The following is a 20,750-nucleotide window of genomic DNA, read 5'->3' on the forward strand; positions in this document are numbered from 1 at the left end:
TTAATTATGTAATATTAAAAAATACATGTAATATGAAAAAAGTTTTTCTAAATTTGACAAAATGCGACCAATTTAAATACAAGCACAGATAAAAAAATTAAATTAGACTAGTTCGATTTATCGGTATTTAGTCAAACCAATTATTGTGGTCTAAATTTGATAATTGTCAACTTAATTGCCTTATAATAAAATAACAAAAAATCTATGGAATACTAAAGATAGACTGTGTAGATTACGGGTTATTGATCCGAATGACAATTTGTGTGTGCTATGCTGTAAATCTGTGAAAACTGATTTTCATTTGTTTTTTTATTGTGAGATCATTTGGCAGGTGTGGTGTGTTTGGCTGCTTGCCTTTAGACGGCGGTGGAGCTTTTCAGATACACTAAAGCACCACTTTAAAAGCTGGACGAACACATCGCCAAGAAAGGTGAATAGGAAAAGGTGGTTTATTGGATTCTTTGCTGTTATTTGGACAGTCTGGCTGGAAAGGACTGGCAGGCTTTTTCCGAAATCAGGCCTCAAGTGCGGTGAAAATTATCAACAGATCGTTTACGTATCCGGAAGAATGGATTGGTGGGGAGCCCTTTAGTTGTTGATGGCTATGACGAAGATGACTAGGGATTGTGGTTTTTTTACTTTCGATGTTGTTTCTAACTACTTTTATTACTCTACTATGTTGTATTGAGCTCTCTTTACTTCAAAAAAAAATAACAAAAAATGATAAAGAAAAATATTTTTAAAGGGAAAAAAAATCTATTAGTATTATTTCATATACAAAATACTTAGTTTGCGATTATTCTTTAAACTTTCTCCAATACTAAATCAATAAGAGTTTAAGTAGTATAAGAATTAGAATTTTAATATCATATATTTGACATAGATTTCCAAGATGTAATCTAAACTCTTCTTTTTAGAGGCCAGAGTACCCTGAAATATTCTTGGATTAGAAATAACATTTAAACCAAATCTTAAAACTGACCCATAACACAAAACAGATATATATATCTATAAATATTACTCACTTAATATTTCTCTCAAATGATTAATTAGAAATTTATTTATTTATATAAATAACAGCCCGATCATTTTCTAATTTCACATTTCTTTGTACCTTCTTTTTCCAGCATTAATAGTTAAGCTTAAACTTTTAATCATAGAAGCACATATTAAAGAAAATAACAAAAATAAGAGAGACAAAACTTACTCATACCTATTAGTATTATGTATCTTTTTCTGCTTCCTAACTCTCTCACTGATAAGAGTTTCTTTGCATGTAAAATTTAAAATTTCATATGGCACACTACACTTTTTTTTTGCTGCCACAATTTCAAACAATTACTACATTCGTAGCTTGAATAACTGAATCTATGCAATAACCATAGCCTAAGTGCTGATCAAGCCAAAAACATTCACAATCTCAGTGCTTGAAAGTAACCAAGATTGCTCAGCTTTGCTATTAGTTCACCAAAAGCCATGGCCCATATACATCCAACAAATTCAGTGTTTCTTCAAACTTTCTCGCAACCACGCAATTGGAAGTAGTACTCAAGCAAGCCTCAGTACGCCACAACTCGAAAGTAAACTTCTTTTACACTCTTATCCACCTTTTGAATTGCTCCCTCATCTTTTAGTCCTAACTTCCCTGCATTCTTGCTTATGTTGATGATTGTATCCCTTAGCTTGCTTACTGCCCAAGAAAGCCAAACTAGCCCGAATCCAAATCCAGTGTTTAAGAGCTTAGATGTGCAAAAGGGAACTCTCCCACACGCGAGTTTACAGACCGCAGAAAGCAGGACAGCACGGCCAGTACAGCAATGCCAACAGAAGGTGTGGAAGTTCGGGGCAGGATTTCTTGAGCGAGAGAATTGCTGTTTTCCGGTGCTGTCTCTTGTCAACCATCAAGGATAGAAGACTCTAACACGCGTGTAAGTAATTCTTCTTGTAGAGATTCCTCTCGGTCACAACTTTCTTGTTCTTTTTCTTCAATGGCTTGGCTTTAACTCTCTCAGGACTGTAAATCAAGAGAAAAGCATTAACTTAATACATTTCGTTACCAAGATATTACATTAGCCATTACATAAGAAAGATTATGCAATTTCTTTTGTTCTTTTTTGATTTGGTAACACAAGTGAAAGCTACACATAATAAGTGGTTCATCTTTAAACAGCAGAGTTAGAAAAAACACATTTTAAATGCTATGAAAGATGGAAAAAATTAATTTTCTCAGAGTAACATTGAGCAAAAATCAGGAGAAGGTTCAACTGTCAAAGAAATCATGTTTTGAATACATTCTTAAAAGAAGAGTTATTGTAGAATGAATCTCCATTGTGGAGGAATGACTTCTGATTTCTGCTTCATACATGTTCATGATCAACCTGTCCATAGAGAAATTTCAGTAAAGTCTGTTCCTTGATACAAACTGAAAAATCTACTCAAAAGAAGGTTCATTAAATAATGATTAGTAGTATGTTACAAACACAGTTGACACATTCAAGTGCAACTACAAAATAGTATGCTTTTGGTAACATAAGTAGTCCTTTTTTTCTAGAAACAATCAGAATTTCAAGCTTGCAGTTGAAGCTAAATCAACAAAATTATATCTACTGAAGTGTGGAACAAGAATAGACTGTTTCTCTCCCACATATGAGATTTGTGAAAAGTATGACTCAGCAACTAGAGAAAGAAAATCTTTCATCTCAATTGCGGAACCCAAAAATGTAACTTGACCATCTAGATGAACTTGTATCTTTGAACTTAGAGCAGGGTCTTGAAAAACATCTAGCAAAGGCTTCAGGGTATCGCTGATTTGATAACTAAGAGGTGTAAACAGTTGTTGACACTCATCAATGTCGAAGCTGAAAATAATTGTGTTTGGGAATGTTGCTGCAACAAAAGATGAACGAAATTAAGCAAAATAGACTTTATCAGAATAAATTACATTTATCTCAGCATCAAATGCAGTCAAAAGAAATTTATCAGCTAATTGAATTATAAAGAAGACAAACATAGTGTAGAAGCTTTTGTAACCGGGTAAACACCAATAGTCAAACATCATGGTCATGCCTTCTTAATGCCGGTGCCTTAACCCACAAGTCCTTGGAGCTTATACTCTAAGCGAACCTCTGATCACCCTTCTGAGAGTTGAAGTAGGTCATTGGTGCCTTGATCAGCATGTCGAAATAACATAACCTTTCTTGTAACTACAATATTTCTTCATAAAAAGTAATGATTACATTGTTCAACCTAAAATGAACTACAATCCTACATCCACATACCAAAATACAGAAGAGAAAAATTTACTATAATCAACTAAGAATAAGAGGATATTACAAGAATTTGAACTCAATTGGGAAAACTAGCCAAAGCTTCCACATTTGCCGTGAGACAACTAGAAAGAAAATAGAAGAATACTAACTCATGTACCTCATAAATATTCTAGGTTCTAATAGTACACAGAAACAATCGGCGAAACTATATAACACTTCAATGAGCAGCATGCACACCTTGGGAATCAACAAGCATAGGCCTTTGAGCTGTGAAGTCAACATTGGCAAACTGGTTCAAATTTAACCACTCATTTTGTGTTTTTTTTATTCCTCGCCAAGAATCGGACTAAGACAAGGATATTGATATCTAACGATCTCAGGTTTCCATGCAACAGAGGGCAACAGTTGTTGAGAACCCTGTGTCCCTGTCATAAACAAGAATTCAAGAACAAACAAACAAATTATGTTAATCAACTGTAAAACTATGCATGTATTGATGTTTAAATTTATCAGTCATACAACGGTAACAAAAAAGTTACTAAAACAAAGTCACAAAACATAGCATAGCCAATTTTGTCTTTTAATTAAGCTACTCTATTATGCTTTGAGTTAAGCCAGCTTACAATCCAATTTGCATTTGGAGGAAACCAAATCATTACTGCTAGCATACTTGAAGTTTTAAACAAAATATAAATATTATACATCAAAATTCCAATATTATTACACAATAAAAAAAATCTAAATCATGGTTGTCTTTTGCTCTTTGCTCCCCTTCTCTTCCACTTATTGCATCAAATTCTCATTCTCTTCCCTCTTCTTATTTTTTAATTGATTTTTTCATGGTTATGAAGTTTCTGTTAATCAGTCTAGCCTTTGATCATAGCTAGTTTTTGTTTTTTCTTTTTGGACCCCAAACAATAAAAATTATATTCTTCTTATGTAGATATGCTTCCGAAAATTAGTAGGAGTTTTGCACTATATTTATGCAAGTTGTTTAATTACATTTATTTTTGTTGTTTTGAATTGCATAATATGAGTACCTGATATTCAAATTATTGTGCATGTAGAAATTGGTTTGATAAAATAAATTGCTTATAAATATAATCATACTTGATAAATGAAGTTGTTTTATATCAAATTATCATTGGCATCGTTTCGATTTATTATTTTCTTGTGTTGCTATGTACTAGAGAGATTGTCACTGAAACCGGATAAAAGAAAATACCGATCAGGTTAATGATCTCTGTTTCTATAGTTATAATACTGGCTACTGAATTGGATAGCTTAATACTCTACATATCTATCATCATCAGAAGAAAAAACAAAGATCTTAGTACACTATTCACATGTATGGTATACTTTTTAATTTTCTCTTTTAATCTAATTAAATATGGGTTCTAACTTGGATGCAACAGTATTATTTGTCTCCATCTTAATCCTGCATCTTGTATTCTTAGTGTAAAAGAAATTAAAAATACTATTAATAACATCACATTCATCCCAAATTGAACAATTGTTGTGAGAATTGAATTACAAAGGAATTCTTTCAAAAATTCAACCCAATTCTTTCAGTGTAAATTTCTAAATCCACAAAATACAGTTAGAAGTAACATGTCTTCTTAATTCTTAAACTATAAATACATCCAAGAAAAACCTAAACAAAACATTAATAAAAGAATTATGTTAAAATGGAAATAACTCTAGAAGAGCTTTGGCATCTTTGACTCAGTAAAAAGAGGATCCTTTGACTCCATCCAAGAAAATTCTTTAATTTCATCTATAAATGGGTACAAATCATCCCTTCTTAAAAGAGTTCTGAAATCATCTACTATAGAATAGACATGTCTACTCTTTACATTAACAGTTAAGAAATTTTGAACTTTTTGAGGAGCAGAACTGTTAATGTAATCCATATCAATAGTATCCTTCATGATAGATAATTGAAATACAGATACACAAATCAATGGACATTTAGATTTATGATGCTCATCTACAAAACCAATTAACATGGCACAAACCAAGTTGTTACGAAGGTAGACGAGAGCTGGACATACAACAGAAAATACAGGTTGGATGCCCTCAAAACAACCCTCGATTGGCTGAACAAATCGAACACCTCTTTCGTTCACAAGTAAGGCATATAAGGTTGCTTTATATCCATTTTCCCATTCACCAAAATAATCGAATTTTTCAATGTGAGAAGTAGAGAAATGAAGACTATAATCCTCGAAGACTGCAACAAAAAACATAATGACCAGATTTCAATTCAATTACTGCTGTTGTGATTACAAATATCCTTAATGATCTAACAAAACTCAATTCAATCAAATTGTGTACTTTAACAAACTATCCCAGCCAAGCAGATAAAAATTTTAATTAAATTCAATTCCATATCGATTGTAGTATGTTTATGCTGAGAAAAATAACTCTTGATCCACCATATGAAAATGATAAATAAATTAGAGAAACAAACAAACGAATTTAAGTCATTATGATTGAAATTGCCGATAATGATACCTGGAAGAGGCAGTTTAATGGGACAGTGGAAGCGCCGTCTGCCCTGAACAGTAATAAAACTGAAAGATTCTATGAATGCATCAGCTCCCCCCTGTATAGTCCATGTCCCATCTCCCAAGAATGGATCAAAGGAATAGAAGAGCACGCTTTCAAAGTCTCCAACATTGGGTGAGGGAGTTTTGCTCTTAAATGCCGTATACGCCTCATCTGTCATATAAATGGTTTGAAAATATATTTTTTCACCAAACACAAAATGATTTGATTCAAATACATTATAAATACTGAGGCCCAAGTCGGGAGGAGACGGTAGAGATTGCCAGTCATATGTGGACGAGCGCAGAACCCAGAACGAATCCGGAGATTCTTGAGTAGGCATCATCGGATCGAACTCGATGAAATAATAATCCCCCTTAATTTTTACGTAGTCTGACACAATCTTGCCGTACAACAGAGACGGTTTAGGGATTAAGTCCATCTCCTTGCACGTTAACTGCTTCTGCTTCTCATTATTTTCTTCGCAGACGTGGATTCCATAAACCTTGTCTAGCGTCTTGAAACACACGTATCGCACCTCTTTCTGTTCCTCCGTCATTCCTTCTCTCTTATCTTCTTCTTTCTATGGTTAATACTTAATAGTGGTATGCGACTCAGCAAAACGAAACTGAAACCCTAGCTGCTCTCGACTATGGTTGATAAAAATAGAACAACCTTTCTGACAATAAAAGAAGATCCAGAAAATATCTCGTTTGCAGATTCATATCCTCTTCATGGTAATACTGACTCAAATGCTGGTGATTCCATCGGGATCAAATAAAGTAACTCAGAGCCTTGATGAACAAGAAAACCAAGGCGTTGTTCAAAGGAAAAATTTGCCCCGGTTATCTTCATTGCCGCGCTTGGTAACCAAAATATTTAAACATTGTCGAAAATGTTAATTTATTATATAAAATTGACGGTTGGTATGTTAATTTTTGTTTTAACTAAAATCGACGAACTTGCCGTCGATTTTTATCAACAAAAAATTTTATGCCCGCGTCCTTCGTTTCAATCAATTTCCCAAATATTAACCCCAAACCTCCAGAGACTTAAAGTTCAGAGTGAAGCTGCTGCTGCTTCTTCTTCTTCTCCAACGCTTGAGAGTAGAGACCAGAGACGGAGTCACCGTCACGGAGAGAGGCAGAGAGCAGATCAGTAGAGCTTCTTCTTCTCGGACGATTGAGAAAACCCGCCGTCCTCCGTCGAAGAGCAGAGCTTCTTCTTCTTCTTCTCCTCCTCCGCCGAGCCCGCCGCCGCGCCATCCTGTTCATGTAAGTTCCTCTCAGTCTCTCTGATTATTATACTTATTTTTGCAGTTGTTGTATCTACTATTTTCATAATGAAATTCTGAATTTGCGTTTGTTAATAACAATCGCATCACTGAAACCTAGTTAGCATAATCAATTCATCACATTTCATCAATCGTTTCGTCTCTCTGTGCTATTGTTGCTGCTGCCTTCAATTGACCGTGCTCAATCAAAATCGGTTACTCTCTCTCTCTTTCGTTCTTCAATTGATTTTTTTCATCAATAAAAAGTTTGCTCAGCATTTGTAGATGATTCACTACTTTTCTCAATGATATAGGTCTTCAATCCAAAGATTGATGAAGGAAGAAAGGCATTGCGGGTGTTGTCACTACTTTTGTTCATTTTTCTGTGTTATCCTGCAGTTTTGTATTCTTTCTTCATGACTGACATGGATTTATAGGATTCTTATCTATTTTCGGTGTTAGTTCTCTAATTTTTTATTAAGTTAGATTCAATGATCAACTATATGTAACCTCATTTTATGCTGAAGAAATCTGTAAAGAACTTCAATGTCTTGCAACGCTTTTTCTTGAAGAGCTTAGAAATGATCATTTAGTTATTTTATTTTTCTTAGGGAAGAATAATCTCTTGCAGTGGAGTTTATAACTTTTGTTCATTGTCCCAAGTTTAAAGAACACAGAATCTCGTTGATAATAGATATACTATATAAGAAGCCTTAGTGTTTATAACTTTTGTTCCTAGGTTCTTTTCATACCAAGAATATCTTCTGTATTAGTATTTTAATATTTATTTTTCAAAGTTTGACTTTTATTAGCATTCATATGTATGTGTATGCTCAGGTGCTGGAGCAGTGGAGTTTATTATATGCCATGCAGAGATCTCAATTGCTTTTGTAGAAGAAAAGAAGATACCCGAGGTTCTTCTACTAAAATTATTTGTTACATCAGTGTCTTCTTACAAAGCATGATTTTTTATTAAATGTGATCAATCCTTTTCATATATTTATTTCTGAAACTTCTCAGCTATTGAAGACATTTCCAAATGTATCGAAGTTTCTCAAGATTCTCTACACAGGTTTCCTAAAATGACTCTGTATTATAAAGAAGCAATCACATTTATTTCTTTTTTGTAGCACTTGTGGCTGGTTTTGAGGTATGCAATTCTCAATGTGGAAGTTATTCAAGCAGCAATCTCTTTGGCTAAACAGGAAGGTCTTCTTGTTTCTTTGGATTTGGCCAGTTTTGAGGTACTAACCACCACAATTTGTTTTTCTTCTTCTTTTATTATTCTCTTCCATGAAAAAATTAATGAAGCTAACTGTTTTCTAATACTTCTTTTCTTTGACAAGAAGGTGAGGAAATTTAAGCCACCACTTATGAAGTTATTGGAGTCTGGCAACATAGACCTCTGTTTTGCCAATCAGGATGAAGCAACGGAACTTCAATTGTAATTTTTTCTGCTGGCTTCTTTACCAATCTTATTCTCTTTTGTTTTGGTTGGAAAATGTCTAGTTGACTCTGCTGTGAACTGTTTGCTGTTCTGCATTGATCACTTGGAGAACATGACTAACTATACAATCATGGTAGTTTGGTTCACACTGCAGGAATTTGTTCTCAAGCCATTGCCTCCCAATATAGTGCATATCAGGATCTGATTCATGAAGCTTTCTAAAGAAAGCTAGTGCTCTCATAACTCTGATTCCTAAGGAAACACAAGGTTTTCTATTTTGTCGTAAAACCTAATGACAAAATTCAGTTTACAGGCTCTACTATTTTGTCCAAATATAGTGTTTTGATATGAACAAGTTTTAGCTCATTGCAGTTCTTGATTTCTTTCTTTCAATTTTGTAGGGGATCTTGATTAATGGGCAATTCCCAGGGCCCACTATAGATGCGGTTACAAATGATTTAAAAACACCAGGGGATGAATTGGAAGTGAATCTCAAGAGTTGGGCTGTTAGCTCAATATCTAGCTTTCAGAATATTTACTTTTTGGGTCAGTATTTAGTTATTACATATTTGGTTTTAAATTTTCAGCTTCATGCTACATTTTGTTACTTATGACAATGTGACTTTAGTTTTTCAAAAGTTGTAAAATTTTATGATTTTAGCTTTTTGTACTGCAGTCTGCACTATTATAATTGTTCTGTGCAAAATGCATTAACATCTAAAACTAGTATTATGTTCAAATTTACTTTGTTATAATAATGCATTGTACATTGTTTTCGTGCAAAGAATTTGATTGGGAAGGGTGGTTATGCTGAGGTTTACAAAGGGTGTTTGCCAAATCATCAGTTAGTAGCAGTTAAAAGACTAACAAGAGGAACAGCTGATGAAACTATAGGTGACTTTTTATCAGAACTTGGAATCATGGCTCATGTAAGCCACACCAACACTGCTAAATTGGTTGGTTATGGTGTGGAAGGTGGAATGCATCTGGTTCTTGAATTGTCTGAAAATGGAAGCCTAGCTTCAGTTCTTTATGGTAATGCAGGATTAATTGTTTAACCTTTTCAAAATTTTCATGTGCTTCTAATTTCTTGTGATTGTTATTAGGGTTCAAGGAGAAGCTTCCGTGGTCTATTAGGCAGAGAATTGCATTAGGAACAGCAGAGGGAATATTATATCTTAATGAAGGTTGTCAAAGAAGAATTATCATAGAAATATAAAAGCTGCAAATATCTTACTCACTGATGACTTTAAGCCTCAGGTATGTACACTATACAACTATATCTTACTTTGGATTCTGTGATTCAAAAGACACTAAAGACAAATATTCTTTTTGGAAGATTCTTGGTTTTTGTTAGCTATGAAATTATGAAACTTGTCTCTTTCCATGTATTTGAATTTTATGTTTTTGTTTCAGATTTGTGATTTTGGGCTAGCAAAATGGCTACCAGAGAATTGGAATCACCGTGTTACAAGATTTGAAGGGACATTTGGGTTTGTAACATTAAGAAATAAATAAATTAATCCTCTATAATCTATATTTAATCAATTTTTGTAGCCTCATAATAACTTAGGTATGGGTGACACAGATACCTTGCTCTAGAATACTTACTCCATGGCTTAGTAGACGAGAAAATAGATGTATTTTGCCTTGTTATCTAAAAGTTTATATTTAAAAGTTTATATTTAAAATTTTATTTTTATATTTAAAAGTTTATTTGTCTTGTTATTTTAATATTGTATAAATTTTATTTTTATATTTAAAAGTTTATTTGTTTATTATTTTTTAAATAAAAAAATAATTAAAAAGATATAGCTATTAAAATCGATGGCTATAATGTCGCTTTTAAAATTTAAAATAGACAAACAAAACAAAATACAGACAAAGAATTTGTCGGCATCTAAAAAATTAAATCGACAGCTATTATGTTGATTTATTGAATTAAATATCGACAAAAAAGCTGTCGATTTTATTAAGCAGGTAAAATTTACAAACTCATATTATAAACGAAAATATTGTCGATTTTATTGAATCAAATATCGACAAAAAAAAGCCGTCGATTTTATATAATAATATCGACGCCCAACGTTGTCGATTTTAGTAAGAAGGTAAAATTCTCAAACTCATATTATAGACGAAAATATTGTCGATTTTATTAAATTATTATCGATGGATAGACAAGCCGTCGATTTTACTAGAATTTTGAAAAATTAACAAGTCTAATAGTGACCACCTCTGTCGTCCATTTTACCGTCGATTTTTAATATTAGCCGTTGATTTTAACAATGTTTCTTGTAGTGTTTTAGTGGTAAATTATATATCTTAACTCAATCATATCAGATTGGTTACCAACACAGTTTTAACCGATCAATAGGATTCCTCTGCTTCAATCCAACTATGATGAGACGTTAATGTTGTAGGGACTTAGGGTTCGGCGCCTGTTACTTCGGACTAGACGTGGGATTAGTAACGAATGACATCGCAAATTTATTTCAAATCCTTAATCAACATGCTTCCCGTATCGACTATATCTCCATCTCTTGCCAATTATATGTATATGTATATCCATTTCATATACTTTAAATGTACATATTATATGACGTTATCCGTGTATATAATCAAATGCATAAGGATACGTATATTTATTAATATATACATACACATCTATATATAGTGGACTTAGTAAACTGTAATAGTGAAGGCATCAACATTTATACTAAAATAAGATTTTCTGAACAGTGCTAATAATATTAACAATATGATGTAGATCCCAAAAAATAAAAAAACGATACCCTGTTTTTCTTAAAACATGATTATGTCAGTTGATAAAGTTTCATTCTCTTTAATTATTTATAATCTTCATATGAAAATAAATTTAACAAATTAAATATCGTTACAAGTTAAATTTTAAAAATAAAAAACGTGTTCAAGAATTTCAAAATAAAATTCTAAACATCTTTGTGGAAAAAAAATTATTCCAAGTGGATAACAGGATAAGTATATTAATTCAGTCACAAGTATGATTATTTTTTCCTGAAACCTAACGGGGGCAAGTGCCCCCTCATCCTATACCGGTGTCCTTATATATATATATATATATATATATATGTCCATCAAACAGATACATAGAGTCGTAGGTATAAATCTTTTGTATACATACGTATATTTTAGAGTAATTATGGAATTATGTGAAGAGTAATTGTGTGAGTGAAGATAATATGGAGTCTACCGTCGGATTATTGTTTAACTTTCTTTTAATTTTAGAGTCTTTTATTAACTACATTCGGTTTATTAATAAGTTTAAATCAAAAAATACTCTAAACACTCTGCAACCTACAAAGGATTTACAATCGACTGTTGCCTCACGGATATCCAACCACACTATCTCTTGTCATCGTTCGACTCTTCACATAAGCTAACACTTTTTTTTTTTTAATTTTTACCGTGGGTCTACTGAATAAGTATTCTTTGTTGAAATACATATCTAACGTTACTGAAAACGGATTTGAATTAGGGTGCTGTTGATGACAATGACCACCTTTTTACAAGAACACAAAATATGTCTTTAAAGATTTCTACTATTATTGTATTACTTCAGTTATATTTATTTTATGTCTATTTTCAACGGTTTTTATTACTGTATAAACTAATAATCCGACAGAATTAAAAAAATTTTAGCTTATGTCGTAAATAGATATTCTTCTTCATTGGCATTTTAAACATAGTCAAATTTTAAGAAATTTTACTCAACAATTGATAATCTAGATATTACTTAATAAGAATATAACATTTTAGTATAAAAATAAAAAATTTTTACTAACTAACTCATTACTTTATATTCATTATATTATTATATACTATATATTATATGTATTTATCGAAAAATAACATTAATATATGTTATATAATCTTAAAAAAATTATATTGTTATTTACTAAAATAATTGATTCTTTTTATTCATACATATTTAATTATATTCATAATAATAATTATGACTAATAAAAAATATACTTAATTTAAATAAAAGTGACTCTAACATTAAAATAATTAATAACAGAAATTATTACACATATTGATACAACATTTTTTTTATCTTTTCTATTTATTTATTCCACAGCAATATATATAATTTAGTTTAATTAAATATATTTGAAGAAAATCTCATGTCCTAAGCTATTCAAACTGTGATGTTGATGGTTTGATGAATCAGAAGGGATTAAGAGAGGGAGAGAGATAGGTTCTTCTCATTGTTGGAGAGAATGAAAAATTCCCCTTAGAAAATATTTGTTGAGTTATTACACCTTATATACTATATACTATGTACCTTTTCCTTTTTTTTATGTACTCTCACTAAAAAATAATTACAATGGTAAACCTATTATTGATAAAGAAATAATCTAGGTAACACCCTCCCGCAAGCTAGAATTGTGTAAATCTAACAATCCTAGCTTGGAAACATTGGCAAGAAAAGGACCCGGTGGCAGAGCTTTGGTAAGAAAATCAGCAAGTTGATCCTTGGAACGAACTGGCATAAGATGAATGAGACCAGACAAATGCTTTTCACGAACAATGTGGCAGTCCACTTCAATGTGTTTAGTTCTTTCATGAAAAATGGGATTATTGGCAATGTGAATGGCTGACTGGTTGTCACAGAATATAGTGATAGACTTTTGAAGCGGCAAGCCAATGAAATCCATTAAGAAAGATAACCAACTAGCTTCACAAGTGGCAACAGCAAGAGACCTATATTCAGCTTCTGCAGAGGACTTGGCAACTGTGGTTTGCTTTTTACTCTTCCAGCTAATGAGCGAGTTCCCAAGCATGAAGCAATAACCGGAAACGGAGCGACGAGTATCGGCACAGGTAGCCCAGTCAGCATCGGCAAATCCAGTGAGATGCAGATTAGAAGTAGAGGAGAAGAAGAGACCAGTTGCAGGTCGGCCTTTTAAATATCGGAGTACACGAAAAGCAGCCTGTAGGTGAGAAGTTGTTGCACAGTCCAAAAATTGGCTCAAACGTCCCACAGCATAAGAGATATCGGGTCTAGTATTTGTGAGGTAAAGGAGTCGGCCGATGAGCTGTCTGTAAACAGTGTTGTCTGTTAAAATGGTACCTGATTCCTTTGAAAGTTTCTGACTATAATCAAATGGAGTAGAGAGAGGCTTGCAATCTAGATAACCAAAATCTCTGAGAAGGTCCATGGTGTACTTCCGCTGATAAATGTGAATTCCAGAGTTAGAGCGTGCTACTTCCATTCCCAAGAAGTATTTGAGATCACCAAGATCCTTTATTTTGAATTTGTCATCCAAATCTTGCTTGATGGAATTGATTTCACCAATGTCATTCCCGGTTAAAACCAAGTCATCAACATATACTAGAATGGCAGTGAAGCTTTCAGATTGTTTCTTAATGAAGAGTGAATGATCATCAAAAAACTGCTTATAACCAGCATTCACAAGAGTCTGAGTGAGCTTAATGTTCCATTGCCTGCTTGCTTGCTTAAGCCCATATAGAGATTTTTGCAATTTACAAACCAAACCTGGTTGTGACACAGCCAAACCGGGTGGTATCTTCATATAAACTTCTTTGTCCAAATCTCCATGAAGGAAGGCAGTGTTGACATCCAGCTGTTTCAAATGCCATTTCTTTGCCGCTGCTAATGCTAACATTACTCGTAGGGTAGTCATTTTGACAACTGGACTAAAAGTATCACCATAATCTACTCCTTGCACTTGAGTGAATCCTTTTGCAACTAGCCTCGCTTTGTGCCTTTCTATGGTGCCATCGGGATTGAATTTTACCCGAAAAACCTATTTGCAACCCACAGCCTTCTTGTCTTTTGGGAGTTCAGTGAGACACCAAGTTCTGTTCTGATCTAGAGCTGTCAATTCATCTTGTATTGCCTTTCTCCAACATTCATGTGCAGCCGCTTCCTCATAAGTGCTAGGTTCTTGATTTGAGGTGATGGCTAGAGAAAGTGACTTATATTTCGGGGTTAGTTTATCATATGACAAGTGTTGTGAGATAGGATATAAAGAGTTAGAGTTGGAAACATTGCTAGAGTGAGCTGTGTGGGTTGTCATACAATGATAGTCCTTCAAATAAGCAGGCGGTTTCTTGACTCTTTCAGACTTTCTAGTAATGCAGTCATGTGTGATGTCAGAGTGTTGTGATGCAGGTGCATTATTAGTGTGTGGTGTGGTAATGGGTGCAATGGTGTGTGAGGAAATTGGTGAGTGCATTGAGCTTGAGAAATGTTCATTTGAATCTATGAGTGTGGTATGTGTGGGTGATTGCAAATGATGTGTGGATGGTGTATCATATTGAAAAAGATCAATGCATTGTGGAGTACGAATGGGCACTACAGAAATGTCAGTGCTAGTGGAATGTAAAAATGGAAAATGAGTTTCATAAAAAATTACATTTCTGGATATGAAAATTTCCTTTGATTTTAAATCAATAAGTCGAAAACCCTTTGTTCCTAATTTAAAACCAAGAAAAGCTGTTTTTCTGGCTCTTGGGTCTAATTTTGTTCTTGAATTTGTTAATGTGGAGGCATATGCAAGAGAACCAAATACTCTTAAATATGAAAGGTCAGGTAAGTTGCCATACAAAAGCTTATAAGGACTAGCATTATTCAGGTTAGTGCTGGGCAGCCTATTAATTAGGTGAATGGCGTGAGCAACTGCGTATTGCCAAAAACAATGTGGAATTCCTGATTGAAATAGCAGTGCTCTAGCAATACCTAAAATATGCTGGTGTTTTCTCTCTACAATCCCGTTTTGCTCTGGTGTTTCTACACAAGAAATTTGGTGTAAAATTCCAGTTGATGCAAAAAAGGATTTTAGAGTGAATTCTGGCCCATTGTCGGTCCTTATACACTTAAACTTGTTTTTCAAAATGTACTCACAAAATTCACAAAATTAATAACCAATTATGATGCTTCAGATTTGGTTTTCATAAAAAAATCCAAGTGAATTTGCTCTTACCATCCACCACAGTCAAAAAATACCTATGTCCTTCATTGGAAGGGACAGAAACAGGACCCCAGATATCCATATGAACTAAATCAAAACAATCTTTTATTTTAGTTGTACTAAGATTAAAAGATAATTTCTTTTGTTTTGCAAAATGACATGAATCACAAGGAAAATTTGAAGCAATACTATCTATAAAAGGATAATACTTCTTCAGAAAAATCAATTTATGCATGGGTATGTGTCCTAATCTAAGATGCCAAATGTTGTTGTGCTCACTGTGTGAAGGTGTGGTGGGATGAGTAGTAGTAGTAGTTACCGCCAATGAAGCTTGCTTTGTTGGAAGAGGGGGAAAATGAGAGAATTCTGGTTCTCTACTCATTGTATATAACCCTTCTATACACAGCAATGCCAATCATTTTTGATGTGGATCTATCTTGTATCTCACAACACTTATCATTGATTAACAATTGACAATGTAAGTTTGAGGTTAACTTTGACACAGATATCAATTTAAAATCAAAAGAAGGAATGTATAAAACATTTTTGAGAAAAAAATTTTTAGAAAATGTGATTGTGCCAATGATGGTGCTAACAGTTTTGGTTCCATTTGGCAATATCACATTGATTGGATCAATATTTTGAAAACTCGCAAAATCTTTTAAGTCAAAAGTCACATGATCTGTTGCACCGGAATCAATGATCCATAGTGCAGATTTTGGAGTGATAATGCTCATAATTCTCGCATTAAAATGTAATGCAATGGTTTTACCTGTAGTGGAAGTGGGAATGGAATTAGTCAAAATTTGATTTGCATTATGAGGTTGTTGCTGCACACTTTTGTCTTTGATCAACTCTAACAAGGCAAATCTTTGCTCTGGAGTGAATCCAGATCTTGATATTCCAATGTTCTCTTGGAGACAATTGAGCTGGAATTGTTTGTCACTGAGTATATCATCATGCCCCTCAGTGATCACGTGATTGATGGTTGTGTTATGTTGCTGCCATTGGTAGAAGTGGGAGGAGTACCCATGCTTCTTATAGCATACATCTTCCGTGTGGCCTTGTTTGTTGCAATGAGAGCAAGCCAATGTAGCTCCACGACCTCTGCAATGGGAGGATCTGTTTGTCATGTTTGCCATTTTGAGAAATCAATGAATCACAGAGTAATAGGGATTCAGATCTTCTTCCTTCCAACTCGTTGATCGGAACAGCTATGTTCACCAAGAAGGAATCTTGTGAAATAGCCTCTCATCAAACTCTATTGGATGAGTTTGAAGGAAGAGGTAAGAATGGGGGAAAGAAAATGTCGAAAGAAAAATTAGGGATAGAAAGAGAATGGCAAAATTGGATTGATCTCAATTCACAACTTTTTTTTTTTATTCACAGCTTGGTTGCTCTCCACGCTCACCGCATCATGAAGAAAATCTCATGTCCTAGGCTATTCAAACTGTGATGTTGATGGTTTGATGAATCAGAAGGGATTAAGAGAGAGAGAGAGATAGGTTCTTCTCATTGTTGGAGAGAATGAAAAATTCCCCTTAGAAAATATTTGTTGAGTTATTACACCTTATATACTATGTACCTTTTCCTTTTTTTTATGTACTCTCACTAAAAAATAATTACAATGGTAAACCTATTATTGATAAAGAAATAATCTAGGTAACAATATTGATCCAACATATATCAAGTAAATCTCAAATGATTAATTTAACGTATGAAAATGACAACTGCTATGACATCAATAAGAAAATTATTCATAATTTTATTCTCCACCTTTTTAAGTTATTAAGATATTAAATAATCATTTTAATTTTATTGTTTATTGAAGTCAAAAAATAATATATTACATTTTTTTCTGTATAATATTAAAAACAACTATTTTAATCATTCATTTTTTTAAATCTCATTTCACTATTTGAGTTTTAGGATAGTGTATTCAACTATCATTCCTTATTTTTTTTAACGTTTTTTATTAAAAAGAGACAAAAAAGGTTTAAAAGGCCCATCTACATAACTAATCTCTTTGATTAGCCCAACTTTACCAAACAAAAAAGGTTTAACAGCCCGTTCCATCACTTTGGTTAGCCCAGCTTTACCAAACAAAAAAGGTTTTACAGCCCATCCCATTTCATATAAAATATTCTTAATTACAACAACTGAATTATCCTTAACTTAAGGGTACCTTCTTTGTCATATTTTATAATGTTCAAGAAAACGTGTGATAGTTAGAAGAAGAATGAGACGGTTAAAAGTACTATGTTTTCCAATGTAATTTACTAATTTAGAAAGTACAAGAGCTTATGATTATAAACAACTTTTGAAGATATTTTAGTTTAGCTACCTGAAGGGGGAGTAAAGAACTAACAAATGATATCATATTAAGCAGAAGTTATAATGGTCTTGATAATGGAAAAAGAAAGGCTATATTATGGTACTTTTATCAATGCCAACTATTTTATGTATTAAATAATATAAATAAAGTAATAAACCGTTTTAGACCTTTCTAGTAATTTATTATACAAAAGCAACATTTTCATACAAGTCATACAAAATTGATTATTTCAAGTTAATGCTCCAAACATAAATTAATTATTTAAAAAATTTTAACTAATCACAAGAATTGTTGAAATTACTTCGGTCTCCTATTTTTCCTATACATTTCTTTTCTTTTTTTAGTTGAGTAATTTACATCCTCTTCATCTATGCTTCTATAAATTGGTTCATTGCACACGTTGTTTGCCTATAATAGTCACTAATCAGCACATAACATAAATAGAAACACGTTAAAATCAATAAATAGATTTTTTTAGAATTCTTAACAAAATTTAACAATAAAAAAGCTAAAATTAAAAAGGTCAAGAGAACCACGTTATGATTCCAGGGTGTGACTTAACAAGGAAAATTACTTAAACAAACATGCTTTCAATAACGAAGAAACATCTTAGTTGTAATCGTGTAAGAAAACGATTACACTAAGAACCAAAAAAAAAAAAATTTGTATAGTTGTTTGGTTTTATTAGTTTAATCAAACGGATTCAAAAGCTGTGCAGCCAAATCATTGAATCACATTGAAGAGTTGAGATTAAATAAATAAATAAATAAGAGAAAGAACAAAGTTTTGGCATTGAAATCAAGGCTAAGGAAAATTGTTATTTGCATCTTGAAGAAAAAGGTAAAGAGAAATAATGGGTGGTTCCCAATCACAACAAGTCACAGCAAGATCAATCCATGAATTCACAGTGAAGGTTGTTATAGTATAATGTTTTTAATCTCAATGTCTCAGTTGAAATAATGGGATTATCATTATTTTGCATGTTAACATGCCCTTTTATCATTGTTATAATTGCTAATAATTATATTAATTAGAAATTAGAAATTATTGCAATAAAAAAAATTATGTGGGAAATTTGTTAAGAGAGTTAATATTTGTGTTGTTTCACACAGGATTCCAAGGGCAGAGAAATGAACCTGAAGGTCTTCAAAGGAAAAGTTCTTCTTATAGTTAATGTTGCATCAAAATGGTTATTCTCTTTTCCTTATAACAAATTTGTTGTTATTATTATCATTATCATTATTATTTGCAGTTAACTCGTTTCTTTTTTTTAAAACAGTGCATTGGGTAATGCAAATTATACCCAATTAACTCAGCTTCATAGTAGATACAAGGACAAAGGTATTTATGTTACCAATAATACATTTTTCAACCAAATTATATTATTAATTAGTGTAGGAAAAAAAGAGAGAAAAATTACTGATGAAAAAATTTTATTTGTTAAATAAATAATGTGTTAGGTTTTGAGATATTGGCATTTCCATGCAATCAATTTTTGAATAAAGAGCCTGGAACCAGTCAGGAAGCTGAAGCCTTTGCTTGTGAAAGATATAAGGCTACTTTTCCCATTTTAGGCAAGGTATGTAACATAATAGCCTTAATAATACAATATAATTAATCTTATAACAATAAGCCTATTGATTAAGAATTGAATTAATTATATGTATGTGTAGGTGCGTGTGAATGGAGCAGAGACAGAACCAATATATAAATTCTTGAAATCACAGAAAACAGGAAGCATGGGATCATCAAGAATTAAATGGAATTTCACAAAGTTCTTAGTTGATGAAGATGGCCAAGTTCTCAGGCGTTATAGCCCTACCACCCCACCACTTGCCCTTGAAGTATATATATTTCCTCTCATTATCTTATATATTATATTATATTATTTTATTAATTATATACAAAATATTACCAACTAAATCAATCACTTGTATAAATTATATATTAAAATATAAAATATATATTAAATATGTATAAAATAACACATTTATACATATATTTACATATAAATATATAATAGTTGATTTTTTGTATAGATATATATTTTTTGTTATCTTATATATTAGAATTGAATATTGATATTTGTTAGCATATTTATGGGAAAATATGCATACACGTAACTATATAGGATATAAATGTATGTTTACATATGATTACATGGTAATATTGTAGGAGTTTTTTATTTTTTATTTTTTATTTTTTTATGAATTTAAAAACTTTACTAAACTTAATTACAAATGACTATATATTAACCAAAGTATTTGATACAATTGCGTACTGTATCAAAAAATCTATATGAAGAAGCTTATGATTAGATGAAATTTTGTACTAACAAAATCATATATTATATATGTAAATTACCATGTGAAAATAATTTACATAAGTTGTTTTTCTTACTTGACAGATGGACATTCAGAAGGCATTGGGGTTGGTTCCAAAAGGTTTCTAGTTACTTCAAATGCAAATAACTGGCAGTGATGATAATGAAGACATCCTAATGTTTTAGATAAATATGTTGTCTTCCATGTTTCTGTATCTGTTTAATTTGATAATGAATCAAAATTATGTCCTTAATTTATTAATTAATAATTCCCATCAAAGAAAAGCTGGGTATTATTTGAACTTGTTGATTATTCCATGGAAAATAATCATCAATTTCATTATGGTTTATCTTGTTTATTTTTTTATTTATGGATTTAATTTGTTCAGTGTCAATGTAAAATAATTTCATATAAAATTATGTATGTATTTATGTCCTTGCTATCAAGAACATACAGTAGTTTATTTCCATGGATAAAAAATAGTCAACTTTTAATTTTTTTTTTTTATGGAATCAATGTATAAATTAGCTTTGTATAGATTAAATATATAATTATATATTGTTAGGTTAACAAAA

The 20,750-nt window shown here is 32.1% G+C and overlaps 2 protein-coding genes and 1 non-coding gene across 16 annotated transcripts; 2 read left to right on the forward strand and 1 right to left on the reverse strand.

Annotated features, from left to right (window-relative positions):
* Positions 1-2,432: 2,432 nt before the first annotated feature.
* Positions 2,433-6,378, reverse strand: LOC112754788 (uncharacterized). 3 transcript variants are annotated; one of them, XR_011874682.1, is made up of 3 exons: positions 5,787-6,378; positions 3,507-3,694; positions 2,433-2,886 (listed from the first exon to the last, which is right to left on the reverse strand). XR_011874682.1 is itself a non-coding variant. In XM_025802566.3 (2 exons), the coding sequence occupies exons 1-2, from the start codon at positions 6,376-6,378 to the stop codon at positions 3,594-3,596; spliced, it is 693 nt and encodes a 230-aa protein (XP_025658351.1). In that variant the 3' UTR covers positions 2,433-3,593. The 3 variants fall into 3 exon arrangements, 2 of the variants coding, with proteins under 2 accessions (XP_025658351.1, XP_025658342.1); XM_025802566.3 differs by having other exon boundaries at positions 2,433-3,694; XM_025802557.3 differs by lacking the exons at positions 2,433-2,886; positions 3,507-3,694 and adding an exon at positions 4,865-5,502.
* On the forward strand, positions 6,307-10,250 carry LOC112729039 (uncharacterized). 12 transcript variants are annotated; one of them, XR_011874695.1, is made up of 9 exons: positions 6,307-7,093; positions 7,407-8,006; positions 8,223-8,336; positions 8,442-8,536; positions 8,677-8,806; positions 8,941-9,085; positions 9,325-9,574; positions 9,646-9,799; positions 9,956-10,250. It is a non-coding gene; the product is annotated as an uncharacterized protein (transcript). The 12 variants fall into 12 exon arrangements; XR_011874700.1 differs by having other exon boundaries at positions 8,694-8,806; XR_011874703.1 differs by having other exon boundaries at positions 6,895-7,093; positions 7,930-8,006; positions 8,113-8,336; positions 8,439-8,536.
* An 8,318-nt stretch (positions 10,251-18,568) lies between these two features.
* Positions 18,569-20,517, forward strand: LOC112720336 (probable glutathione peroxidase 5). Its single transcript, XM_025771245.3, has 6 exons — positions 18,569-18,764; positions 18,964-19,040; positions 19,131-19,192; positions 19,312-19,430; positions 19,525-19,695; positions 20,259-20,517. The coding sequence occupies exons 1-6, from the start codon at positions 18,705-18,707 to the stop codon at positions 20,301-20,303; spliced, it is 534 nt and encodes a 177-aa protein (XP_025627030.1). The 5' UTR covers positions 18,569-18,704; the 3' UTR covers positions 20,304-20,517.
* Positions 20,518-20,750: the final 233 nt, after the last annotated feature.

This window comes from Arachis hypogaea, chromosome 2 (assembly GCF_003086295.3).
Source record: "Arachis hypogaea cultivar Tifrunner chromosome 2, arahy.Tifrunner.gnm2.J5K5, whole genome shotgun sequence".
Lineage (NCBI taxonomy): Eukaryota > Viridiplantae > Streptophyta > Magnoliopsida > Fabales > Fabaceae > Arachis > Arachis hypogaea.

Bases quoted from the DNA above. Each gene is read 5' to 3' on its own strand.
- LOC112754788 (XM_025802557.3), bottom strand. From the start codon at position 6,378: ATGACGGAGGAACAGAAAGAGGTGCGATACGTGTGTTTCAAGACGCTA. The intron at 5,503-5,786 runs GTATCATTATCG...TTTTTGTTGCAG, and splicing joins CATTAAACTGCCTCTTCCAG to TCTTCGAGGATTATAGTCTT.
- LOC112720336 (XM_025771245.3), top strand. From the start codon at position 18,705: ATGGGTGGTTCCCAATCACAACAAGTCACAGCAAGATCAATCCATGAA. The intron at 18,765-18,963 runs GTTGTTATAGTA...TGTTTCACACAG, and splicing joins TCCATGAATTCACAGTGAAG to GATTCCAAGGGCAGAGAAAT. The intron at 19,193-19,311 runs GTATTTATGTTA...ATAATGTGTTAG, and splicing joins TAGTAGATACAAGGACAAAG to GTTTTGAGATATTGGCATTT.